At 39.4% G+C, this 23,648-nt stretch overlaps 1 protein-coding gene across 4 annotated transcripts; it reads left to right on the forward strand.

Annotated features, from left to right (window-relative positions):
• Nucleotides 1-2,357: 2,357 nt before the first annotated feature.
• Nucleotides 2,358-23,019, forward strand: ZNF507 (zinc finger protein 507). 4 transcript variants are annotated; one of them, XM_066327940.1, is made up of 8 exons: nt 2,415-2,447; nt 3,300-3,355; nt 5,101-7,229; nt 8,662-8,767; nt 13,206-13,320; nt 15,590-15,694; nt 18,756-18,890; nt 18,997-23,019. In XM_066327940.1, exons 2-8 carry the CDS (start codon nt 3,340-3,342, stop codon nt 19,358-19,360), a joined length of 2,970 nt encoding a protein of 989 aa, XP_066184037.1. In that variant the 5' UTR covers nt 2,415-2,447; nt 3,300-3,339; the 3' UTR covers nt 19,361-23,019. The 4 variants fall into 4 exon arrangements, with proteins under 4 accessions (XP_066184039.1, XP_066184038.1, XP_066184037.1 ...); XM_066327942.1 differs by lacking the exons at nt 2,415-2,447; nt 3,300-3,355 and adding an exon at nt 2,358-2,412; XM_066327941.1 differs by lacking the exon at nt 3,300-3,355 and having other exon boundaries at nt 2,366-2,447.
• The last annotated feature ends 629 nt before the right edge of the window (nt 23,020-23,648 follow it).

Genomic DNA, 23,648 nt, shown 5'->3' on the forward strand with positions numbered 1-23,648 from the left:
TAATACATTATAATAATGTGAAAATTATAAAGCTTTTGGAATGGTTTGGGAAATGGCAGGCATGAAAACATAGCAAACTCATGGGCTAAACTGGATTTTTCATTGACAATTATATAACTCATCACTGGTACAAGCCATTAATGAAAAAAAGCCTAATTGTTCATTTGATGGCTGAAAAGAGTGTCAAACTGAGGCCACAAAGACTAAACAGGTGCCTTATAGGAAAGCTGCTACAGGTAGATTTTTTGTTATTTTAAAAGTGTACACAACAACCTCTGCAGACTTTGCATGTTTTCACTTCAAGATTGTATCTTTGCCCATGTAGCTCGAAATTCACCTGGTGTTTCCAGACTATGTGTTACTCTTTTAAATTAAGCTTATAATGTTTACCATAAAACTCATGCCAGGACATTCTGTATATATTTACAGTACTTAGGAAACAATTTTGTATAAACTTTTACAAAAACATCAACATGCTGAACATATTACCCACAATATAAGAGTCTTATCTCTACTGCTCAGGGAGAGGTGTCTTATCCAGATTTCATTTGGTTTCGTGTCTCCTTCAACTTGGAAGCCATGAAAATGAAAAAATAGGAAAATAACTTTTTGAATTAAGAAGTCTTTCAAATTAATGTAAAAGTGTAAAATCTAAATCTGTCTTTTTGTACAATCTTACCTGCACAGAGAATGAAATCTTTAACTTAGTCCAGGTTTCATTACAACAGAGAAGAATAACAGAGTGTATGGAGATGATTACTTATTATCAACCCAGTATTTTTAATTCTGATGTATCAGATCCTAGTTTATTTTGACTGTGAAAAGGAGAGTGTGTCTACAAAAGTGATTCAATTCAGGTAACTGGTTAATTAAACTGTGACATATAGAGATGTGGAAACAAAGCTTTTAAAGGAACAGGGTACAAGAAAAAATAATTTTCTATAAAAAGGCTCTACTTAATACAGCAGAAACAGCTGAAACAAGTTGCCATTATTATTATTACTACCTTTGACACTGTGAATGCTATACAGCTTAAATTTTTACTCTTATTATCTTTAATTAAATGCATTTAATAGGTGTTAAGAAGATAGGTTGTATCCTTGCATTTTCTTGGAAGAAATTTAATTTTTTTAAAAAAAGGCTTATCAAAGGCTTACCAAGTTTTTCTTACCAAGTCAGAGATTGTAGGATTAGACTTGAATTGTCTTAAAACTTTATACAATTAAACAGAGCTTTATAATTCAAGGAGTCAAAGAGAAAAAGTAAAATTAGAGATTTTGAAAGGATGGTCAAATCCATCTCTGGAATAATACCTGATTTGACAATATTTTTAAAAGATCATATTCTTCAAAAAGACCATCTATCTATGAAACAATTTAAAATCATTAAAAATCTGTCAGCTGTGGGAGGAAATGACCTTGCAAAAAGTTCCTACAATTTTACCAGATCCCTCCAAATCCAGATCTCGGTATACACTTCAAGCTCCGTTCTAGAAACGAAGATTGGATTTTGCTTGCCATCACCCAGCCACTTTTGAAATCCCTTCAGAAACTCATGATTGCCTTGACTTTTCCGTCTGGATGAAATCTCTCACCAACTCACCACATGGAGCATTCCTGGTGGGCAGCTCCTAAGGTAGCCCCTGACATGCAGGGTATATATAGGAAACTCAATTTCTGCCCACTTAAAACTGCTAAACCTTCTGGACAGCTTCAGTCCCAAAATGGGGAGGTGGCTGAGTTTTTAAGAAGACGTGTTTACCGTCGAAAGCCGTGCTGGAAAAAAACACCTTTTGGGAGACTCTACAATTTCTGGCTGTCTGGAGCATCTCGTGCAGCCAGGCTGGCCCTGGCGATGGGAACAGGAGAGGTGACAAACACCGCAGCCCAGGCACAGCCCAGCTGCAGGGACAGCACCCCGACACTGGCTGAGGCCTGGGCTGGACCCCGACAGCCTGGATGGCCCTGGGACACACCCGGGCTGGGACATGGCTGGCACACAGCGCTCCTGGCTCCTGTGTCACCTCCGGGATGTGTCACACAACACACAGAGACACAGACACTCACACACACACAGACACACACAGACACAGACACACACACACACACACACACACACACACACTCACACTCACACACACACTCACACACACACACACACACACACACACACACACACACACACACACACACACACACACACACACACACACACACACACACACACACACACACTGTCCTGTCCCATGTCCCGTGTCCCCGGCCTGTCCCCCCCGCCCTGTCCCTCCCCGTCTCCATGGTAACGGGAGGCGGCGCTGACGCGGCGGCAGCGCCCCCCGCCGGTCACCTGACCCGGGCCCTCGAGTCACGTGATACGGGCTCCATCGTCGCCATCTTGAAGCGGCGGCCGGAGGTGAGGATACCCGGGCTTTTGCTCTATTATTGCCGGTAAACAGCCGCGCGGCACGGCCTGGGGCCAGCGGGCGGCAGCGGCGGCGGCGGGCGGGCAGCGGCGGGCGGGCGGGTGCCAGGCAGGGTGCCAGTCAGGGTGCCAGGCGCGGCGGCGGCGGCGGGCCGGCCCCGGGGCGACGCGCTGCAGCCCATGTGCGGAGCCGCGGGATGCAGTGGCTCCCGTTGGAGCCTTCCCGGGCCCGGGGCTGCCTCCATTCCCTCCCCTCCTCACCGCTCCTGGACCCAGCGGGCCGGCTCCTCGCTGCTCGTGGCTGCAGCGGCGCCGCTTCCCGCGCCCGGAGCGCTGCCGGAGCGGCACCTGCGGGCACGGAGCGGGGCGGGCAGCGGGGCTCGGGCCGTCCCGCGGCGGGGAGGCGGCCGGGGAGCTCCCTGCCCTCAGGAGCTGCGATACCAGCACACCGCTCTCCGCGGGGCAGCTGGTGTAAGGCGTGCTTGGCTTTTCCTGCCCGGGAGGCGTTTCGCCCTGCCTGGCCGCGCCGCTCCGGCGGGTGCTGCACACGGCTGGAATGGGCAGCTCGGAGGCTTTTCCTCGGGGCTGCGCCTTCCCCTCCGCGTCCTTCTGGCATCCTCAGGATTTTAATTACCGCATTTACTCCCCTACATATTAATTACTCTGGTGCTCGCTTGGACAGCGCTCTCGGGCACGTGTGACTCCTGGGGATGGTCCTTTGCAGGGACAGGAGATGGGCTCGATGATCCTTGCGGGTCCCTTCTAAGTTATTCTGTGACAATTTGTGCGCAGTTCGTGGCATCCCTCTAAAAATCAAAGTCTGCAACAGTAAGCATTAAACTCTAAGCAAAAAGTGACCTAACACATTTATACCGTAGTTATGCATCTGGTGACAGGGAACAGCTCCAAGTATCCCAAATGAATACAGGTGAAGGTACTCCCTCTGTTTGCCTTTTTGATAGAGCAACAGTATATGGCAGCATATTTCTTTTATGATCTTTTGTCAAGGATTTTTCCTCTTAGTTGTTGTGCTGCTTTCAGGTGTTTTCAGGTAGAGAAAATATTTGCCTATTTAGCATTACTTACAAAGATTTAAAAGTACCAAGGGTAATTTAAGGTAGCACCAATTTTCCCTAACTTATTTTCAAATTGAAAATATTTCAAGTCGACATTACTCGTTTGAGTGTTCCATTAAATCTGCTTTCAGGAGGAAAAGCAGGTTTGTTCACTTCTCATAATGGTTTTGAAATATGTTACAGATGTTTTGAAACAAACAGAGTGTTTTTATATAACTGAAATAGAGTGCTTTTCAAATAATAGTTTTCAACTTGAAATATTTAACATGAAGTGCAGATGATACTAAAAAAATAGCATTGCTTATATTGATAGTTCTGATGATAACCTGAATTGTAAGTTGAGCAGTTCTGCCCAGAATTTTTCTGTAGTGGGAAAGGGGCACCACAGACCCTACTCTCATGTGTCTGTGCATTATAATGCTGTCACTAAATCCATAACTAGAAAGGAGTGGATTTCATGGGGTTTTAGGACCAGTTCTGGAATTTCTTTTTTGGCCTCTGTATCTTTCTTGCAAAAAAAAAAAAAAAAATCCACATGAATTAATTTGGCATAATTTTTCAAGGATGACTGATAAATATCCCTTATCTCTTTATGTTCTCAGTTTTATACATGGTATATAGAAACTTTGTATAAAATATGTGTGTATATGTAGTAGCACTTGAATAGGTTATTTCTAGACATTTTTTGAAAGAAAATTTAACTGTAAGACCTTTGTGCAGCTCCTCCCCCCCACCCCACAGCTCTGCCCACATCACAAGGTATGTTTTCATGTAAAGTTTTGTATATCGGCTTCCAATTTGACCTCCAACACTATCACATTATTGCCTGTGGTTTATAGTTTGATATTTTTAAAGGAAGAGTAATTGGAAATAGTGACTGCCTGTAGCTTTCCCTCAAAACATAAAAGAATAGCTCTTTATAACTTTGGTACCACTTGATTTTCCCTACAATTAAGAGATTTTAGAAACAGCTGCAATTAATAAGTTTTCTAGAAAATTGCATTTATAATGAGAAGTATGATTTGACATTTGAATGGTCTTTAAAATAGTCATAGTTAAATGACTAATGCAAGTTAATGCCAGAATTAGTTTCTTCTAACATTTCAAGGAAAAAAATACTCATTTTTGTAAATTATGTTATTGCCAATTGTCATTTGCTTTAGGAGCATTGGTGCATCAAAGTATATTAGGAATATAATTTCGTAACATACCATGTTTTTAAACATCAGTGTGCCAGTTACTGTCGACTGGTATTTTAATGTTTAGCATTTGAGTGTGTGGTGCTTGTAAATGAAAAGAGAATAGCTGTAACACTGTTCTTCCGCTCACACTTGAAAATACTTGTCTTGCTCTTGTGCATTTTGGAGGCAGCCTGTTGGAGGCTCTCTTGGAATTATTCTCTCCAGCTGTAGTGAATAGCAGCCACTGTCCACTAAATGTCCCCAGTCAATATCTTTGGCTATTTCTGTACCGTTCTGAAGATTTTTACAAGGTTAGTGGAATTAGCTAGTTTAGTAGAGAGAGCAGTGTAAATAGTACTGGGCTATATCTTCCTTATTGTGGAGGTATAAATCTTTATTTTTTATAACCCCCATTCTCCCAGGTATTATGGAAGAAGGAAGCAGCATCGCAGTATTGATGACAAATATTGGGGAGCAGGAGGCTGTGCTGATTTCTGAAACAGTCATTGGCCCAACACTGCAGAGCAGCGAAGACCAGAGAAAATGTAAGACTGACCCCCTCATCCACGTTATCCAGAAGCTGAGCAAAATAGTTGAAAGTGAGAAGTCACAAAGATGCCTTTTGATAGGGAAGAAACGTTCCCATGCCGATGCTTCTGCGCAGTCCTTGGACACAGACAAGCTTTGTGAAATCCCAGCTAAAGCAATCAAGCTCTCAGTGATTGCCACTCAAAAGACTGAAGGGTTACAGGCAGATTATTTTGTGACTGAATGTCTTCCACAAAGCAAAAAAAAGGTGACGTGCTACCAGTGTGGTCTCTGTAAGTTTCTATCGCCTTCGCTCTTAACGCTGCAAGAACACATAAAACAGCATGGGCAGAAAAATGAAGTGATATTAATGTGCTCAGAATGTCATTTTGCCTCCAAAAGCCAAGAAGAACTTGAATGCCACTTCCAAAATGACCACGAGAATGGTGGTAAAAACAGCATCCAGACGAAAGTGCAGCAGTGTGTCAATGTCACCAGTTCATTTCTTCAAGGGCCAGTGGAAGGAAGTGTCAAATCAGGGACTGATCAGACAGGAAATTTGGAATGTAAGGATACAACTCAGTCTGCTCCTGTGCCTGAGAGGGGTAGGAGGAAGTGGTACACCTATGAGCAGTATGGCATGTACAGGTGTTTAATTTGCAGGTACACCTGCGGTCAGCAGAGGATGTTGAAAACGCACGCTTGGAAACACGCGGGGGAGGTTGATTGCTCCTACCCCATCTTTGAGGAAGAAAATGAAACCACCAGCTTGTCAGAGACAGTTGTAAATCAGACACCTCATAGTGTGGACGCAGTTGTCCTTTCTTTGGAAAACAATGAACTTGATATCCATAGTGAGCCTTCTCTTCAGCTTCAGATTTGCAATTCTGAGCAACTGTCTTGTAAATCGCCCATAGGAATAAATATAAAAGAGGAAGAGATATTAAGTGAGTCCATGGTGCGTTCTCCTACTTCAGAGGTTGTAGAGGAGACTGTATCAGATATAGAACCAGACAATTTGATAGCTGACAGCCTGCTGTCATCAGCACAGAAAATCATCAGTTGTAGTCCAAATAGAAAGGGTCACGTTAATGTCATAGTAGAACGTTTGCCTGGTGCTGAAGAAAGTGTTTTACAAAAGCCATTCTCCATGAACACTGACATTGAAACAGACAAAAAATTGATCTCAGAGGAGTCCTCTGTTACCTGTGAAGAACCTGATGAAGTTTATCATTCAGATGAAATTCAAGAAGTAATAATAGAATGGAATAACACAGAGAAGAAAGATAACGAATTAAGCACTAATAAAAATGTGACAGCTGACGAAAATGTGCCTCCTGCACGAAGGAGGACAAATTCAGAGTCTTTAAGACTGCACTCCTTAGCAGCAGAAGCTCTTGTTACAATGCCAATTAGAGCTGCAGAACTGACACAGTCCAGCCTCAGGGCTCTGACTGGAGAAAATGCTGTGGATTCAGATGCAGGACAGGCAGGAGCCGATGGCCCTTGCATGGCTCATTCTAAAGTGGTGTCCTCACTTAAGGATCCTTCAGAGTTCAGCGGCTTAAACCAAAGCGAATGTGCAATAGTTGAGATAAAGAAAGAGAGACCAGAGTTGTCAGAAGCGCCGATTAAAATGGGCATCAGCATGTCACTGCTCACCGTCATCGAGAAGCTGAAGGAGAGGACGGACCAGAACGCCTCAGACGACGACATCCTGAAGGAGCTGCAGGACAACGCGCAGTGCCAGAGCGCCGGCGAGGCGGCCGTGGCGGGCACGAACCTGGTGGAGTTCATCCCCAGCGCCGAGCGGCCGTACCGCTGCCGCCTCTGCCACTACAGCAGCGGCAACAAGGGCTACATCAAGCAGCACCTGCGGGTGCACCGCCAGCGCCAGCCCTACCAGTGCCCCATCTGCGAGCACATCGCCGGCGACAGCAAGGGCCTGGAGAGCCACATGATCAACCACTGCAAGGCTCGCATGTACCAGTGCAAGCAGTGCCAGGAGTCCTTCCACTACAAGGTAAAGCTCTGCTCACAATTGCTCCATATAACCTCTTCTGCTGCTTTTTTAATAACTGGTTGTAGCCCTAGTTCGTGCCTGAGATGTTTTGGTTTTCTGAAGTTCTGTTCCCAGGGAATTTTCTGTAAACAAGAGAAGTGTTTTTGTAGCTGTACCTATGTTTTCATTCTTCCCCTAGGAGGGACTTCTTCTTGATGTCCCTTTGGTCTGACCAATGTGATTGAAGAGGTTTGTCTTTGTTTCACCAATCAAATTGGTCTGTGTAGAATAGTATAAAAGGGAGACACATCCCAAAAAATAAAGGAGTCATTTTCAGCCTTCTGAAGTCAGGGTCTTATGTCATTGTGGTGTACAACAGCATCAACTGGTGATCCCTCTTTCTAACTTAATTCAGTCTGACATCCTGGCTTCATTGCAATTACCATTAGGGATTATTGCCAGCAGCACGTGCTGAATATACAGTCCAACTAATTATTCTGCTTTACCCACTGAAATAACCTTGCTTCCTCACATAACTCTTTTTTTCCTGAGAATTATCTTAGGGACATAATAATATTGTGTTGTTTTTCTGCCCACACATAGCAACTGCAGGAAGAAAGGAAACATCAAAGAATTTAATAGCTGAAACCTTAAAAGAATGCTCAAACACACCTTCCTGTTGGGAGCGTGGCAGTTGTGGGTAACGTGAGACACATTGAAGCAGATTTTTTTTGGTTTTTTTCCACTGTTGTGTTGCTCTGGATGTTCTGTAGAACTTAGATTTGAAAGATTACGTAGCAGAGCAGAACAATACACTTCTGCCATTTTCCTGCTATTTTAAGCATTAGTGAGTGAGTTCTTACGTACTCAGCTCAGTACTCAGGAATACAGAACAGATTGCATCAGTATCCAGCTGTACAGCTGAACCTCTTGGAGGCAGTGGTTGTGCAAATTTTCCCATATTTATTGTCATTTAGTCCCAGTTTGAAAAAATACCCAGGTAGGGTAGCAAAAGGCTCTCTCTTCTTTTTCCTCCCTATGCAAGTCAAAACAGGATTGGTATATTCCTAAGTCAGTAGGCAATACGAAAATCAAGTTAATTTTCACACAAGCCTCTAATCTCGTACTGCTTTTGGAGTACAGCAATTTTGGAGGAAGAACTGTGGCCACTTGTCTGTGGGAATGGGGAAAAAAGGAAATCTATTTTCTAAATAAACACAAATCATAGAATCCTCTCAGTCACTCTCATCAGTCCTTTATGTTACTAATTCACGATATTTACTTGTTTTGTTTGTAGTAAAATTACCTAAGGGGTAATCTATATATATGCTAACATACATTTCCTATCAGTTGTCATTAAAGCTTGAGTAACAATGTCACACATGATTGCAATATTCCTAGTGATCACTGTATGTTTGTAGTGCATATTTAAACATTAGGAATGTTTTTTCAGAGCCAGCTGCGAAATCATGAAAGAGAACAACACAGTCTTCCAGATCTCTTCTCTACAGCCACAGCTAACAAACTAATAGTTTCCAATGAAGCAGATGATAGAGAAGGTACTGTTTATATTTACATTTGAAATTACAAAGAGTCACTCATAACATTACTTGTTTGCTATATTTGTGTAACTGGTTTTAAGATCTCTTGTGCTGAAATGTTTTCATGCCTGTTCATAACCTTAAATGTATGTTCTTTCCAGAGGGCAAAATTTACCACAGTCAGTCTTGAGGTGGCGTTTATTGTTAGGTGATATATTTTTAGCCCCAGTAATCAAACCCTGCATTTCTTCTTGTGAAGAACAACCGATGTGCAAAATTATTCTGGATTTTTAAGAAGAAAATATTATTTTTCCTTCTGTCAGCAGCTGCAGTGTTTTCCAAATGACCTGCACAAAAGAAAGCCGCTTTTTTTAAAGTCACCATGGTAATGTAATTTGCTGTCAGTATATGCATACAATGCCATCCCTTCTGAGTTTAGAGATTTCTGTTTAATTATGGTAATGTCCAAAACGAGTCATTTATTTTAGCCCTAGCGAGGCAAATGTAAGACATTCTAAATATGCAACCTGTATCTGTAAGAGTTGCCAGGGTAACAGTAGGTATGCATTTTCATAGAGACAGAGAATGGTTTGGTCTGAAAGGGACTCAAAAGCTCCTCTTTTTCCAAGCCCTGCCATGGGCAGGGACAGCTCCCACTAGACCAGGTTGCTTAGAGCCTCCTGTTTGTTTAACTGTGTATCTGCTTTTAATTTAATAGTGTTTATTTGCAAAACATAAACAGCAACAAAAGAACACAACAAAAACAAACCCAGCAAACCCTTGATGCATTAAGGTAATCAAATAGGGGAAAAAATAACCAAATTTTGAAGTTTAGGAGAAAATGTGGCCTTAAAATCCCTTGTGTGTCCTGGAGAGGCACTATGTATCATTATATCCTCTTCTCTGGTGAGTTACAGCTACTGAAAATATTTACAGCATTTTTATTTTGAAGGCAGCACTGTAATTATTAGCATTTTGCAATTTTAGAGCATTATGAATAAATACTAGTAATTAGATAGTCTCTGAACAACTGTGAGCTGAAGTATTTCCATTTTGTGCACAAAGCTCTTTTATGTCCTAACTGTGCTCTCTCATAGACAGCAAAATGTGCGCTCTAATAGTACTTAGGTTGCAGTGGAAATTTCTGGGTTCTACTGTTTCCTCTACAGCTGCTCAGTGAGTGCAAAAGTTGTTGAAATGGATGCAATTTCTTGTGAAACAAGGCACTGACTAGCATGAGCCAGCATGGATGGGCAATGGTTTGCCCAAAACAACTTGGTTCACGTCAGAACAGAATGAGTTTCCAACTTTGCCTTCTGCTCTCTTAGCTCACACTGCCTCCTTTTCTGGCTTTCAGTATGCAAGTTAAAAGTTAAATTAAAAGTTAATTACCTTATCAACGTCAGGTAGAATGACCCTTCCCAGCTCCTTTTTGCTCTCATCCCTGCAGAAGGCATTTAAATTCAGGAAACTGAGCCGTAGTGCTCAGTACATCCCCAGGACCTAAGCCTGAGAGAGGCATTCGAAGCTAGGGGGAGACAGAGAGGGTCTGCTGGGAGTGGGAATGTTTCCTATTGCATAGTGGGGGTTTTCTGCAGAAGCAATAGCATAAGTGTTTTAATGGAAGCGATAGGAAATAAAACATTGTCAGTTTAGCAAGTTACAAATATTTACAGGCACAGCTTGGATTATTCTGGCAGTGTTTTGTTTGCTGTAAACCAGTTTTCCTAAAGATGTGACACAGGCAGGGATACCTTGCAATACCTGAAGCATGTCAGGTTTGGAGAAACATTTTACTTTGTCAACTCAAGTCCTGGTAACATGACTGGTAATGTGAAAATCAACAGTCCTATCTGCTTTTGAAATTAGTATGTTTAATGAGGTTGTTTTACAGTTTATATCCTGATTTTGTAATTTAACTTCCAGGAAAGGGAAGGCCCTGTTCAAGAAATCTGCCTGCTTTCAATTAATTTAGAGAAATTTTTAGAAATATTTTTCTCATTACTATACAAATGTTCCATCCATGCACTTTAATTGATTGTTTACCCCACATGAAATTTAGTAATGTGGCTTGAATGAAAACAGTTCTCATTTTAAACTTTTATTAACTCATACTGTGGAAAGCTTAAATTATTTCAGAACCAATTTATAATCAAATTGCAGCACCACTGCAGTACAGCAATCTCTTGTCAAACAGATGTCATCCCTATAAAGCAACACAAAACAAAGAAGTTTATGGCATAGCATCTGTTTATGTGAAAGATGCCTGAGCTGGAACAGTTTCATTTCTTGTTTATGAAATAGTTAGTCCTAAAAGTCTCTTTATTCATCATGGTTGTACAATAAATTAAAAGGAGCATTACGACACTGGATATGATCAGATTGTAAATGTCTAATAATGAAGGAATAGGGTAATAAGCAGCATTACAGGAGCACCTGTTACTGCTGCTGCAACAAAGATCTGTCATTTCCATATTCACTTGTAGGAGATCTGATATTCTCCATCCAGAAAGCAAAACAGGCCCCAAAACCACGAGAAATAAGGCAGTGGAGGGGGTGAGGGACATGAGTGCTATTTTGTAACAGCAAGAGATTATGTGATGTATTATAATTTATGTGCATTTTGTGGAAGGAATAAATATAAAGTAGTGATTGGTATAAATAATTGCTCCTAAGTGTGTGCTGCTGGGTGTGAGCCTCTTAGAACTGTGCTGTAGCTAATATGTTTGCATAATGCTTTAAAAATCTCATTAGATACTGTTGGTTTTAAACTGCTTGCCCACTGAAATACCAAATTCATAACAGAAAATGCATTTAGAAGCAGTTTATTTTCAAGCTGCAGAATTTAAGATGGAAAACCCCTTCAAGCAGAGCACAGCCCCTGCTCTCCCATGGATCTGCAGCCCAGTGAGTGTCCTTGATCCACTTGAGGGCTCCTACATGATTGTGTTTTCATAAAAGAATAATGCAGAAATATAAATTCTAAAGTCTTCAAGTAAGCAATTAGGATTGTTTTGATAATTTTTACATTAAAAGGAGAAACAAAACTAATAAATTTTACTCTATGAGCATATTGTAGGAAAAATTCCAATATATTTTGTTTTAAGGTTGCCTTGGAAGGAGTGCTTGTCCTATATTCCTTCCATATTATTTCATATAAGAATGCTAAAGAGTGAGCATTGTGTCATGTTTTAAAATGAAATCTAGGAAATATATTTTCAGTTATCTCGATACACATAGAAATACTCCCAATTTTATTTCACTGTCTTTGCATTCAGATGCTATTTTATATGATATACCATATATTCTTCACAATAACCCTCTGGGCTTATCAGCCTTGCCTAATTACTTTGCATCTTGAACTAAAAGTGCTAAATCTTGGAGTGAAAGTTTAATTAGTTGTAATTTTCCCTTACTGTTGAAGTTAGCTGTCTGACTGTATTCATCAGAATAATACATCTAGAACCCTTTTTGGCATAATTCAGTGCCTGCCTCTGGGAAAAGAAATGTCTCCTTAAAAGAGTTTTACCATCATGACCCTTAATTGTTTTGATAATGAGAAAATTCAGCCTACAAAAAAGTGCATGAGGTACAGCATGATAGGCTGGAATAGGAAAATTACCTGCATAAGAAATGCCATCCCTCTTCCCAAATGTTAATATCTTAACCCAGATCAGTCCCATTATTCAGTGAGGGAGCAGGAGCAGGGCTGTTAAAGTGTACACACTTACTTCTCAAAAATGTTCCAGCTGTGCGCTCGTGGGCACACATTTTCCTGTGTTTAAGGAGTCATTAGCCTTTGTCTCTGCAACCATTACTTTTTCAAGAGTTTTTCATTCTGGAAAGAAAAAATTACTTTTGTTACAATTGCTTTTTAGTAATTTGGAGAAGTTCCAAATTATTTATTAAGATGTCTGGTCAATATCTTTTTTTTTTTCTCCTCTCATATCTTTCAGAAAGTGTGAGTGTATGTGGATTTAGAGGCTTCAGGAGCTCTTTTGGGTTTTTTTTTCTGTGTTTGTCAGTTTGAAACTCATCCATTCTCAACCCCCATTTTTTCCTTTGATTTGATGCATTCTGCAAAGCAGTGAAACTGCTGGGTTCAGCAGTCCCACATTTTATCATTTTTTACTGTAACACAGGATTTTACCCAACTGCAGGGAGAAAGGAAATGTCCACATAGAGAAAAAGAATGTATTTTCCTAAAACTATAATAATTCCTGTAAATGGCAGGGCAAATGCAGAACAGTATGGTAAACTAAACTATACCTTTATTACCCCTATGTCCATTGTCTGTTTAATACTTTAAAAGTATTAAATATTTACGGACATTCAAAACTCTTTACTTTAAAGTGTTAATTCATGTTTCACAATTCAGTTGTGATGAAGTTATCAACGGAGAATTCCTTACAAGACTGAGTGCAGCTCTCTGAAGCACTGGGTTTTGTTTCAATAGGAAGGAAGTCTTCGGTGCAGAAGCTGTTCAGGTGTGATGTGTGTGAGTACACGAGCACGACCTACGTGGGCGTCCGCAACCACCGCCGCATCCACAGCTCGGATAAGCCATACAGGTGAGTGCCTGACCCCAGCAGGTCACTGGACTGCTCCTGCACTTGGGGAAGGTGCTGGTAAAGAGCTGCAATTACACTATTTTACTGCAAATTGCTGAAGGAGCCACACTTGCTGGCTGACTCAAAGTATCTAATTAAGATTTGCTAATTTTTCCAGAATGCGTCTTCTGCTGTAGCAGTCTGCTGCTTGTTTTCAGTTTGTGGACAGGAAGATAATAATGTTATAATGCTGGGTTTTGGCTAATACTGATAATGTATTTCTTAAAACACTTGCACACCTAATTTCATTTTGGATTTGCTTTATTGCAAAATATTCTCCATTGTCATATTACTGCTTTATACACTGGCTGCTACAGAGTATGGAAAAATTCTGCCCTTTTCACCAAGTGTCTCATCTCTTTCACTGGTTTCTAACAATAGTAACATACAGTCACTTAGGATCATATTTTATAAGTTTTCTACAAGGGCATCATATGAATGGACATAGGAACTTGGGTATCTAAAATCACATGTAATACTACAGCTGAGGTCCCCAGCAAAAAAATAAATCCTGCATTTTCCTATTGGCTGCTGCATAAATTCCCCCAAATTCAATCTGTGCTCATTCAGTGTGGATCTCTGTCCCTCTCTAGTGGCTAGAAAATAGATTTGAGTCAGTAGATTTTTTGAGCTGATCTTTAATGTAACCTTCTATCTTTAATGTAGATTCTGGAAACTCAACACCTTGAAATGCTGAGCTAAGCCAGGGACTTTCTCTTATGGATAAACAAACCCTGAAGACGTGTTGTATTTTGATTTGTGCATTATAATGATATCCCATAACACTGGCAAAAATTCACAAGATGTTTACTCAGAGAGCAAGTGTGGAATACAAATAGATTGTTTTCTCCTCAGAACCTTCACTATTACCATTATTTATGACTTAGTGAGGTTGGAGCAGCAGATACTGTAGAGTGTCTTGTACGTGGTAGTTTTCAAATTGGTGTTAGCAGCCTGTTTTGATTTAGGAACCCTTGGAAATTTTCCACTGGTGATACAGACTGCTGCATACTAAATACAAACCGACCCATCTGCCATGGTTCTCTTATTATTTTTTCATAAACCCTTTAGACAAATCTGAAAACCTGGCAGGATACTTAAGCCACAGTCTGAAAACCATCATGATCTAGTATTTATGGTATTTCTCCTTCTGAAACATGAATTCCTCAAGCCTTCTATAGTATCAAACAGTAATCTACGATATTGCTGCCATTTTGAGAGCTGTAAACATACTTTATTATTTCTTTGACAAAACTTGCTGAAAACTAAGCTGTAGGGCCTTAAATGGTCTGTTTTTGTAGATTAGATCCGTTCTGGATTTTAATACTGCACAATTAAATCCTTTGAAGATACAGTGAGTATTCTCAGGCTAGATATCCTGTCATCTCAAACTGCTTTACACTATAGAACAGACTTTATAACTTGGCATTTTACCATTTCAAAAAAAAAAAAGGAACACCTAAAGTTCAAACAAATACATAAGAGCTGAGCTTGATGATTTCTGTAGATTTTAGCTGAGCTTGATGATTTCTGTTTTAATATGGTAGATACAGAAAGGCTGGGTGGTAGTATATTGATATGTATGAACAACGAGGAATTTGTGTAATACTCTGGGATCTAAATCCATGGATCTGAATTTAGATCCAGACTGCTTTATGTATTTGTTTTATACAAAGCTATTGTGACAGAAGTAAAAAAAATTAAAATTTGAATGGCATGATGTGACACACTTAGGGCACTTAAATCTAAATATGTTGATCTTGTCACTGACTTCGTTTTCAGCAATAAAGCCGTGGTACTTGATGTTTTATTACTGATTTGGCTTTTACAATGTCATGAGAACATTGCTGGTGCATTAAGTAGAGGACATATTCTCCCCTGCAGCTCTTAGAGGAGCATTGTGCCTTTGCAAGGGCTGCACCTAGCCACCTGCATCCTCACCTCCCTTGCACTTAGTGATGCTTACCCATATCAGGAGAGCGGCACGAGAGGGATTTCAGGAAGAAGCATAATCTGGATGCCTAGTGATGCTTGCTGAAAGGTGAAGGCTTTTTTGGGCTGCAAAATATTCTCAGTGCTTAACAACAGCAGGTTAACTCATGACTTGGAGTTGTGTAAATACTGTTAGTCCTCAGCTGAAGTCTTTGTAGGTAATTCACATAGCTGTTGGGGTTTGGAGCAGTGTCAGCAGTGAATTGTCAGATCAGTTCACTTGTTGTTGTCTCTTCAGATGTCGCGTGTGTGACTTCGCCACCACAAATATGAATAGCTTGAAGTGCCACATGAGGCGGCACCCCCAGGAGCATCAGGCAGTGCAGCTCTTGGAACAGTACAAGTATGTAACGGGGCTCATGTGGCAAACAGCTCTGCCAGAGGGGGTTTTGTTATGTTAAAGCAGGGTTCACATTCTGCTCACTTCCCTCCCAGAGTCCTCCTTCCTTCCAGAGAGTTGTTTGGGGTTGTTTGGGTTTTTTTTTGATGGATTTGCCATGGCATTCTCAGGCAGTGCTTCTGCTGGCTGATTAAACATGTCCATGACTTTCTTCTGGGACAGTGTTCAGCTTTTGCTTTCCAGAATGTGGTGGTAGTGCACAAACTGCCTATTGGAAATAGTTTCTGGGCTGTATTAATTACCTAAGCATGCCTGGAATTGTTTAGGAGATTGTTTTGTATGAGCCAAACCCATGCCATGGCACTTCTAACATTTAACATTATGGATGGGTAAATTCCAGTATCTAGGAATATGCCCTGGCTTTGTTTAATATCCCAGTCTAGGCACAGCCTTTGCATGTACATGTCAGTTAGAATCCAGGTTGGCATCACCTAGTTAAGATTTAGTATGAATAGTCATTAAGTGATGAGTGTCCCTTTTAGTCTGTCCATAGATATGGGTGGTTTCTAGATACATGAGAGAATTGGCACAAATACGTGTAATTGTTTACTACTAATTTGCAGTACAAAATAGAAGTTGGGAATGGAAAGAAAATTGGGAATATTCTGAATATTTCTTAGTGGAAGATTTTAAGGGCAGTATGAAGAATCCAAATTAAGCACGCTCACATAGAGGTTTCTTCTCAAGAAAAGCTGCTTCTACAACTTAAAAGTCTGCCACTGCATTTTCCCCCAAAATGCTCCTAGAAGCATTAAGTTCTATTTGCTCAGCTGTCATACTTCCCACAGTATTGCTGCGTGCTCTTGGTATTACCAGAGATTACTGGAAACCTCCACACTTTGGTCCCTGATCCCCAAGGAATTAATCCTTCCAAAGCTGCATTATAATTGTTTCCTCAGTATATCCATGTAGAATACACCTGAACAGTGAAGTTTAATAATTCAGCACAAATCAAGCAGTAGGGGCAGGTCATGCTATGGAATTAAAAGGCTTCTACTACTAAACTCAATGGTAAATAATTTTGTTTCTCTGAGAAAGTGTTGCATATACTGTAAGTGTGTGATCATTAACTGTAGTGCAGCATGCTAAAAGCTGTTGGAGTTTCTGTGTCTGATTTGAACTGTATGCTAAAATAGTCAACAGTATTTGGTTCAAAAGGTAATTGTTCTCAGCAAAGTAAATGTTATTAGTAAATCACTTGAGTAAATTAATAAGCTTCTAAAAATGGAAGTATTTTAAAAGGGCTAAAAATGGACACTGGGCTGTGGCTTCATTGATTGTGTTCCCAAACCACTGACCAAGCAGTGTTAGTGGTACAGAAAATCATATGTATGGTGAGACTAGTGAGCATATTAAATGAAATTAAGATTATTTGTTCATCTTTGTGTTTTACAAAAAAATTATTTTGGCCCAATTTTAGCTATAAATTAACTACAAAGTCTGCCTTTTATCTAATGATGTATTTTGTAACAGTCTTATTAGAGATCTTAAGATTCCCAATCTGAGATTACACTCACCTATCTTTGAAAGCATCCATTGTCTTTTTAAGGCTCCAAATTAGAAGAAAAAGAGACAAATAGGATCCTACATTCCAGATCAGTAGAGAAAAGTGAGCTAGAAGGACACACGTGTTGTTCCCCAGCAGGACAGAATTACTTTGCTGCATAAGCAAGGTAATCTACTCTGCTTTCCCCTAACTGGGGGGATTTTTGCTGTTCTCTGCAATCTTCTGCTGAGCAGAAATAGTTTCCTGTGTATGATTATTTGCAGGGCATTTTGTACTGTACCCTACTGTCATTAAGAAAAGTCATAAAATCTGACTGAATTGTAGTGTATGATGTGGTTTTATGTAGGCCCTCCTGTGCTTCCAGGTTACATTTCTGAAAAGGTCTTAAAAATTTACAAAAACTGACTTGCATTGTGGTAATTTTAACAGAGTCATCATAGTAACACTTTGGGATCACACTGCTTGAGCAGACATGCATTCCTAGTTATAATTTATTAGCACAAGGTCACCTTTGATTCTGATCTTTTCCATTGGATTTGGGGAACTGAAGCCTTCCAAAGTAGCAGGCAGGTGAGCAAAATACCTTTTTTTATCCAAAAGACAAAAAGACAGATCCTGCACTGAAGTGATGTCATGCATTATCACTCATCTCCCTCATGCTGAGGTGACTAATTTATCATCACAAAAAACATGTAAAAAACCTCCTCTGATGTTTATTCCTGCATGAAAATGGCTATACAGGATTTGATCAGTCTTGGGTTATTTCTGTTCATAAATACATGCTACATCTCCCTGTAAATAGAATTTATTCTTCAAGGTTTTCTTCTTTACTGTATAAGATGGTGTTTTACAGGGAAATGGAAAATTTAGTCTTATGGTACCAGAGCTGATGGAAAACTGGAGAAAACGATGACCTGTCTGAATATTGATGTGTGAGTGTATTCAGAATCTGACAATGCCCTCAGCAACCTGCTGATCTGCTTGAGGGGCTGGATTGGACTGTGTGACCTTAAGAAGTCCCTTCCAACTTCAACAACTCTGTGATCCCTCATAAACTAATACCTGCTATACCATGAAATACTTATTTAGTTCAATTGACATAATTAGTGCTAATTACACAGTCCCTGCTTGGTTCAGAGCAACGGCAGAGAGTGCTCACGACCTCCCTGCCAGATGCCATGTTTCTGCACTCAGCAGGAATACTGCATTTCTGTAGTCTTTAAACAGTTTTATCAGGCCAAACAGATAAGATTCCAATTCAGTTGGTTAGGAAATCAAAATGGGGTTAAAAAGTTCTCAGACCCTAAAAATGTTTTACATTTCAGGATGAAACTTTGCAAACTCACATGATCCAGTTATGAAACTGAAAAGAGGGACCAAGAAGAAGGTTCATATGGATGTCTCTGCTTACTCATCCTTTTGGAAGAGCTCTAAACCATTACTAAACTAATAAAATGTTTAAGTATTTCTCTTTTTCCTTCTCCATTTTCCCCCCAGATGTTCTCTCTGTGGATATGTATGTAGCCATCCTCCATCCCTGAAGTCCCACATGTGGAAACATGCAAGTGACCAAAACTATAACTACGAACAAGTGAACAAGGCTATTAATGATGCAATTTCACAAAGCAGTAGGTATGTCTGATTTACTGTCAAGGACTGTTATCTTTCAAAAGACCCAACCCTGACCCAAAAAGCAACAGCTGTAAATTTTAATATTTGTTTTTTATTATTATTTCAGGTTTCAAGGACAGCTCACTGACAAAACGTTATTAGAAGGTACAGATGAAAGTACAGTACCTATACTAGGAAGTTCAGACAACTTGGTGTCTTTTACAGAGTCAATTAACCAGACTACAAATGAAATTTCAGGTTCTGATGAAAATGAAAAACCTACCTTGATGAATACCTCATGCAGTTTAGAAAAGAACTCCACTCTACCCCATCTTGGCACAGAATACTGTATTCTTCTCTTCTGCTGCTGCATTTGTGGTTTTGAGTCTACCAACAAAGAAAATCTGCTGGATCATATGAAAGAACATGAAGGTGAAATCATCAACATCATTCTAAACAAAGAGCACAGCGCGGCTCAGAATACAAACTAGGTGGAGCAGTAAGTTAAGAGAGGATTTCCTAGAGTGAATATTTTCTTTCTTTGCTAATTTTTGCCTGAGAATCTTGTTAAAGAGAAGAATTGCAAGCAAAACTTGATTTCCCATCCTGAGTTGTTGTTTCAGTAGGAGTACAGTGCTTTAACCAGGGACTGATGAATCATTTAAGAAATAAATACAAGGTGTGGAGAATAGAACCATCCATTTCAACCTGTTACTTCTTTATATGGTGCCAAGAATGTAGGATTGTTGGTTTCTTTCTTTTTCTGTCAGGTACTAGTCAGTAATAATGCATTAGCACAGTACTTTAAAACCCAAAGGTGTGAAAGCTTTGAATCACTTGAAAAGCTTTTTTCTTCCTCCTTCTTTGTTGTTTTCCAAGAATTCAGCAAAGAAGGTTTTTACCCTCGTTTTTGAAAGATGATCTGGCAGCAGATCAGATAAAACTGTTACAACATGATCTAGTAAACCCCCTGCCTGGCTTCTGGAAGGTGGGGAGAGGGGAGCTGGGCCAGGGCATGGGTGCGCTGTATACATACACTGGAGTTCCATTTTTTTCAGTCTGTTTTTAAGGCTTTACAAACTCCCAAGTCATTTTCCAACAAAGACTGCCATCCTCTCCATTGATTTAGAGAAGGAGGAGGTGAAGGGCCTAGAAGCTTTTTGTTAATAACAATTTGTTTGATTGGATCCTAGCTACAAAACTCCTGTCTTTTCAACTCATAGTGTGTAACAGATTATTTTTTATAACAATTACCTGTTGTTTCTTTATGGTTTTCTTGACACATTCAGACAAATGATTTAAAAAAAGAAAAGCTTGTAATGTCACTTTCCATCTGTGGTGATTACTTTGCAGTATGGATGAGCAATGTTTTTAATGAGAACAAGATATTAACAATAATTGCCACAAAGTGATGTAGATTAAATCTACATAGATTCCGAAAGATGTAGGTGAGTGCAAATTGGAATTTTCAGAAACACCTACGTGCTTTGGCAATCTTTGAAATGCCACTGGCTGGCCAAATTTCCCACTTGTCTGTCAGAGCTGTAACTGTAGAAATAATGAGCTGAAAGATAATCTTCCTGTAGAAAATCCTATTTACAAAAAGAAATGTATTAAGCCAAAACTGTATCCAGTGACTTACTGAATAAATTTTATTAGTGCCTATAGTATGGATTGATAAAGGGAATACGAGATTACTTTGTTGTCTAAGAAACATAGAAATCTCACCCTTTTAAAACATTCAGTTTCTAAAATTACAGTGTAAGGGGTTTTTTGCTTGTTGTTTTTACAGTTAGAGCAGTTGGCAGTAGAAGATACTCATCTGTATCAGTGTGGAATATTATTATACTGGCTTGTTACCTGGCAACTTTGTTGAGGTTATTAAGTTGGCTACATAATTTTTTGAAAGATGCATTAAGTGTAGTATCACTTCCAAAGAAGCCCTTTGGCAGCCAGATTTAAACTTCCTAGTTCAGGCATGTATTTATTCCTGCTTGTACTGAATGGCAGATGCACAGCAGCTTGCCCAGTGCTGACATGGGCACGCAGTGACCTGATTTTTTGTAGCTCAACCCTTACAAAGTTCCTTACTCTTAGGAAAACAGTGGTTTCTGGTTCCTTTACACCCTTCTGGCAGCAGAAATCAGCTGCAGCTGTAAAAGTGAGAGGCTGGCACATGGAGTGTCTGTATCATGCTAGCACTGCCTGGAAGTGGCAACCAGCAAAAGAAAACAGTAACAGAAGTCACAGCTTCATGAAGCAGCACAAAATGTAGAGGCCAGGGTAAAAGCACTAAGACTTCAAATATATTTTATACTTGTTTTCAAGAGATCTCCTCAATTTGACTTGTTTTGGGTTAAATAGGTATTATTTTGTTTATAAATTAGATAGCAGAAAGTACACATTCGACTTGAAGAGCTGGTCAGGGTACAAGGTCAAAGTGGTTTTGTGTTGAATTTTTGAGATACTTTAATAAACATGTGAAGTTAGTTACACTTTCTTTTTAGTTAATAGTTATTTTTCATATTCCTACAGATGGATTTGACATTCGAAAAACACATTATTTATTTACATGATCCCAAATTCCAGTGGATGTAATAAACTTTTAATGGGATATTCATATTGTCATACTGACACTGCTATTTTACCTTCCACATAGAATTAATGTGAAAATACTACATCATCTGGAATATATCTCAGCTTACTCCTCAGAAATCCCATTTGTTGGAAAAATTAAAGGACAGTGAGATCCCTAGTAATGCTAAAGTACCAGTCAGTATTCACAGGAACAATATTTACCACACTGTTATTTTTGTGTAATTATGTTAAAGTCGCTCAGCTAATGAAAGATTAAAAAAAGGAAAAACTTGCATTGATAAGCTAAGAAGGAGATGGCAGTGAACCAAAATTTCAGAAGCCAATAACCTTGAATCAAAGTGAACAGCTCTGGTGTGTGTGGAAGCCACACTTGCAGCGTTGTGTGCAGTGCACCAGGAATGGGTGTCACAGGATTGCTGAGCACGATGTGTCTGTTCACAGTTGTTCTTTGTCATCCTGTTGCTTTGTTCCTTTTGACCATGTGTTCCTGGAAAACAAGGAAAACTACTTGCCTCTAAAAACCATTACCAGTCCTGACAAATGCCAACAAAGAATAATTCTTTCCCATATGCACAGAGATTTACTTTTACTTTTTTTAGCTGTTTCCATGCTGCTTGCAATTAGTTACCCACTTACAATTCCCAGGGACTTGTCAGAAGTCCTGCATGTGAAATAATTATAGACTTAATTTTTCTGAAAGCAAATTGTTTCTCAGGTTATCTGCTTTCAAAAGTGTATGGCTGGCTTGGTTGCATGTTTTGTCAGGGGTTTTAAGCACATTTCAAAGTCATTAACACTGCAAATTTCCCTCTTTTTTAAACTATTTTTGTCTCTTCGGTCACAGCACTACCAGGTGATCAGCTCTTCACGTGCTGTTTGTTTAAATTAGATTTTATTCTGTGATACAAACTGTAACTTGCAGCTTTGTTTGCAATGCCTATACTTCCACTAAAGAGCAAACTTCATTCATACTTGGCTGTACTGAAAAATGGGTGCATATTTCATCTTCCTGATTTATGCTTGACCTGGAAAAATAGAGTGGGGTTCACTCAGAGTTATTGTATTTTCGTCTTTCATAAGCACTTATTTAATCATTTGAAGAAATGTACAGTTGGTGCTCAAAGTAACATTTGTTAAGATATATTTAATAGAAATTTACATTTGCATTTGATATTCATGAACATGGGTACATGTATTTTTTTAAGAAAAGGTATTGTAACACTATGGCACTGCTTTTATAGCCAAAGTATAAAAAAAAATTTAGAAAACTGACATGTAAAGACTGCAGTTAATTCTGATACTGTATCTTATGAAATAGGATGAGTTTTGTTTTATAAAGTTATCCAGCACATTAAGCTGCATGCCTTAAGCTCTCTCTAGGATTGTGTTCCTGATAGGCGACTCTTTGGAAGGATGAAGCAAAGTCTGTAGTACTACTTTAACTACCTTCTGGAATACTGTACAATGGTAGAATAATTTATTTTGCTTTACAGGAGTTTGTCACGTATTGACTTTAATATTGTATTTTGGTAATAAACTTTTTTTTGTTAAACACTTTAGTCACTTTTATTTGGCCTCCAGGAAATACAAATATGGAAAATCCAAACACTGAACGAGAGTTTAGAGAGAAGGAAATCTGTTTGAGTCAAAAAGTATTTGAAATACTTGACTGCCATTTCTTACTCTTGTATGGAATTATTAGTATTAGTTGTTACTACTAGTTTAAATACTGCTATTATAAGTTTTAGCAAAGTAACTGTGGTGAAGAAATGTGAAACTATTAAGTCAAAATATTTGTAAGCCTACATGCAGTAGGGTGGCACCATGCTGAAGGAAAGAGCTGCAAATTCAAAACTCATAATGAAACTTGTAGGATTTTTTTTCCCTAATTTAAATAAGAGTGAAAGCTTTAAACAGCTTTATTTCAGGTGACTGACTTTTGCTTTCCTACCACATAAGCTAAAATATATCTTGAAACCTATTTTTAAATATACAGCATATTTCTTGGCCTTGCTGGAGCTTATTTCCATCTTTCTCAGGGAAAAATAAAGTCACTCGATGTTGCTGGGGAGAAAAGAGAGAGTATGGCCAGGATACCCACTGCTGCTATCAGCATGGTTTACAGTTACATAAACAAGCAATCTTTTGCCATTTTCTTGTTGTTATTAGGGCCCTGGGCCA

This window comes from Sylvia atricapilla, chromosome 12 (genome assembly GCF_009819655.1).
Source record: "Sylvia atricapilla isolate bSylAtr1 chromosome 12, bSylAtr1.pri, whole genome shotgun sequence".
Lineage (NCBI taxonomy): Eukaryota > Metazoa > Chordata > Aves > Passeriformes > Sylviidae > Sylvia > Sylvia atricapilla.

What these genes read in the sequence shown, in the direction of transcription:
- ZNF507 (XM_066327940.1), top strand. An exon ending in TGAAGCAGATGATAGAGAAG is followed by an intron (nt 8,768 to 13,205) that starts GTACTGTTTATA and finishes TTGTTTCAATAG; the next exon opens with GAAGGAAGTCTTCGGTGCAG. An exon ending in AGCTCGGATAAGCCATACAG is followed by an intron (nt 13,321 to 15,589) that starts GTGAGTGCCTGA and finishes TTGTCTCTTCAG; the next exon opens with ATGTCGCGTGTGTGACTTCG.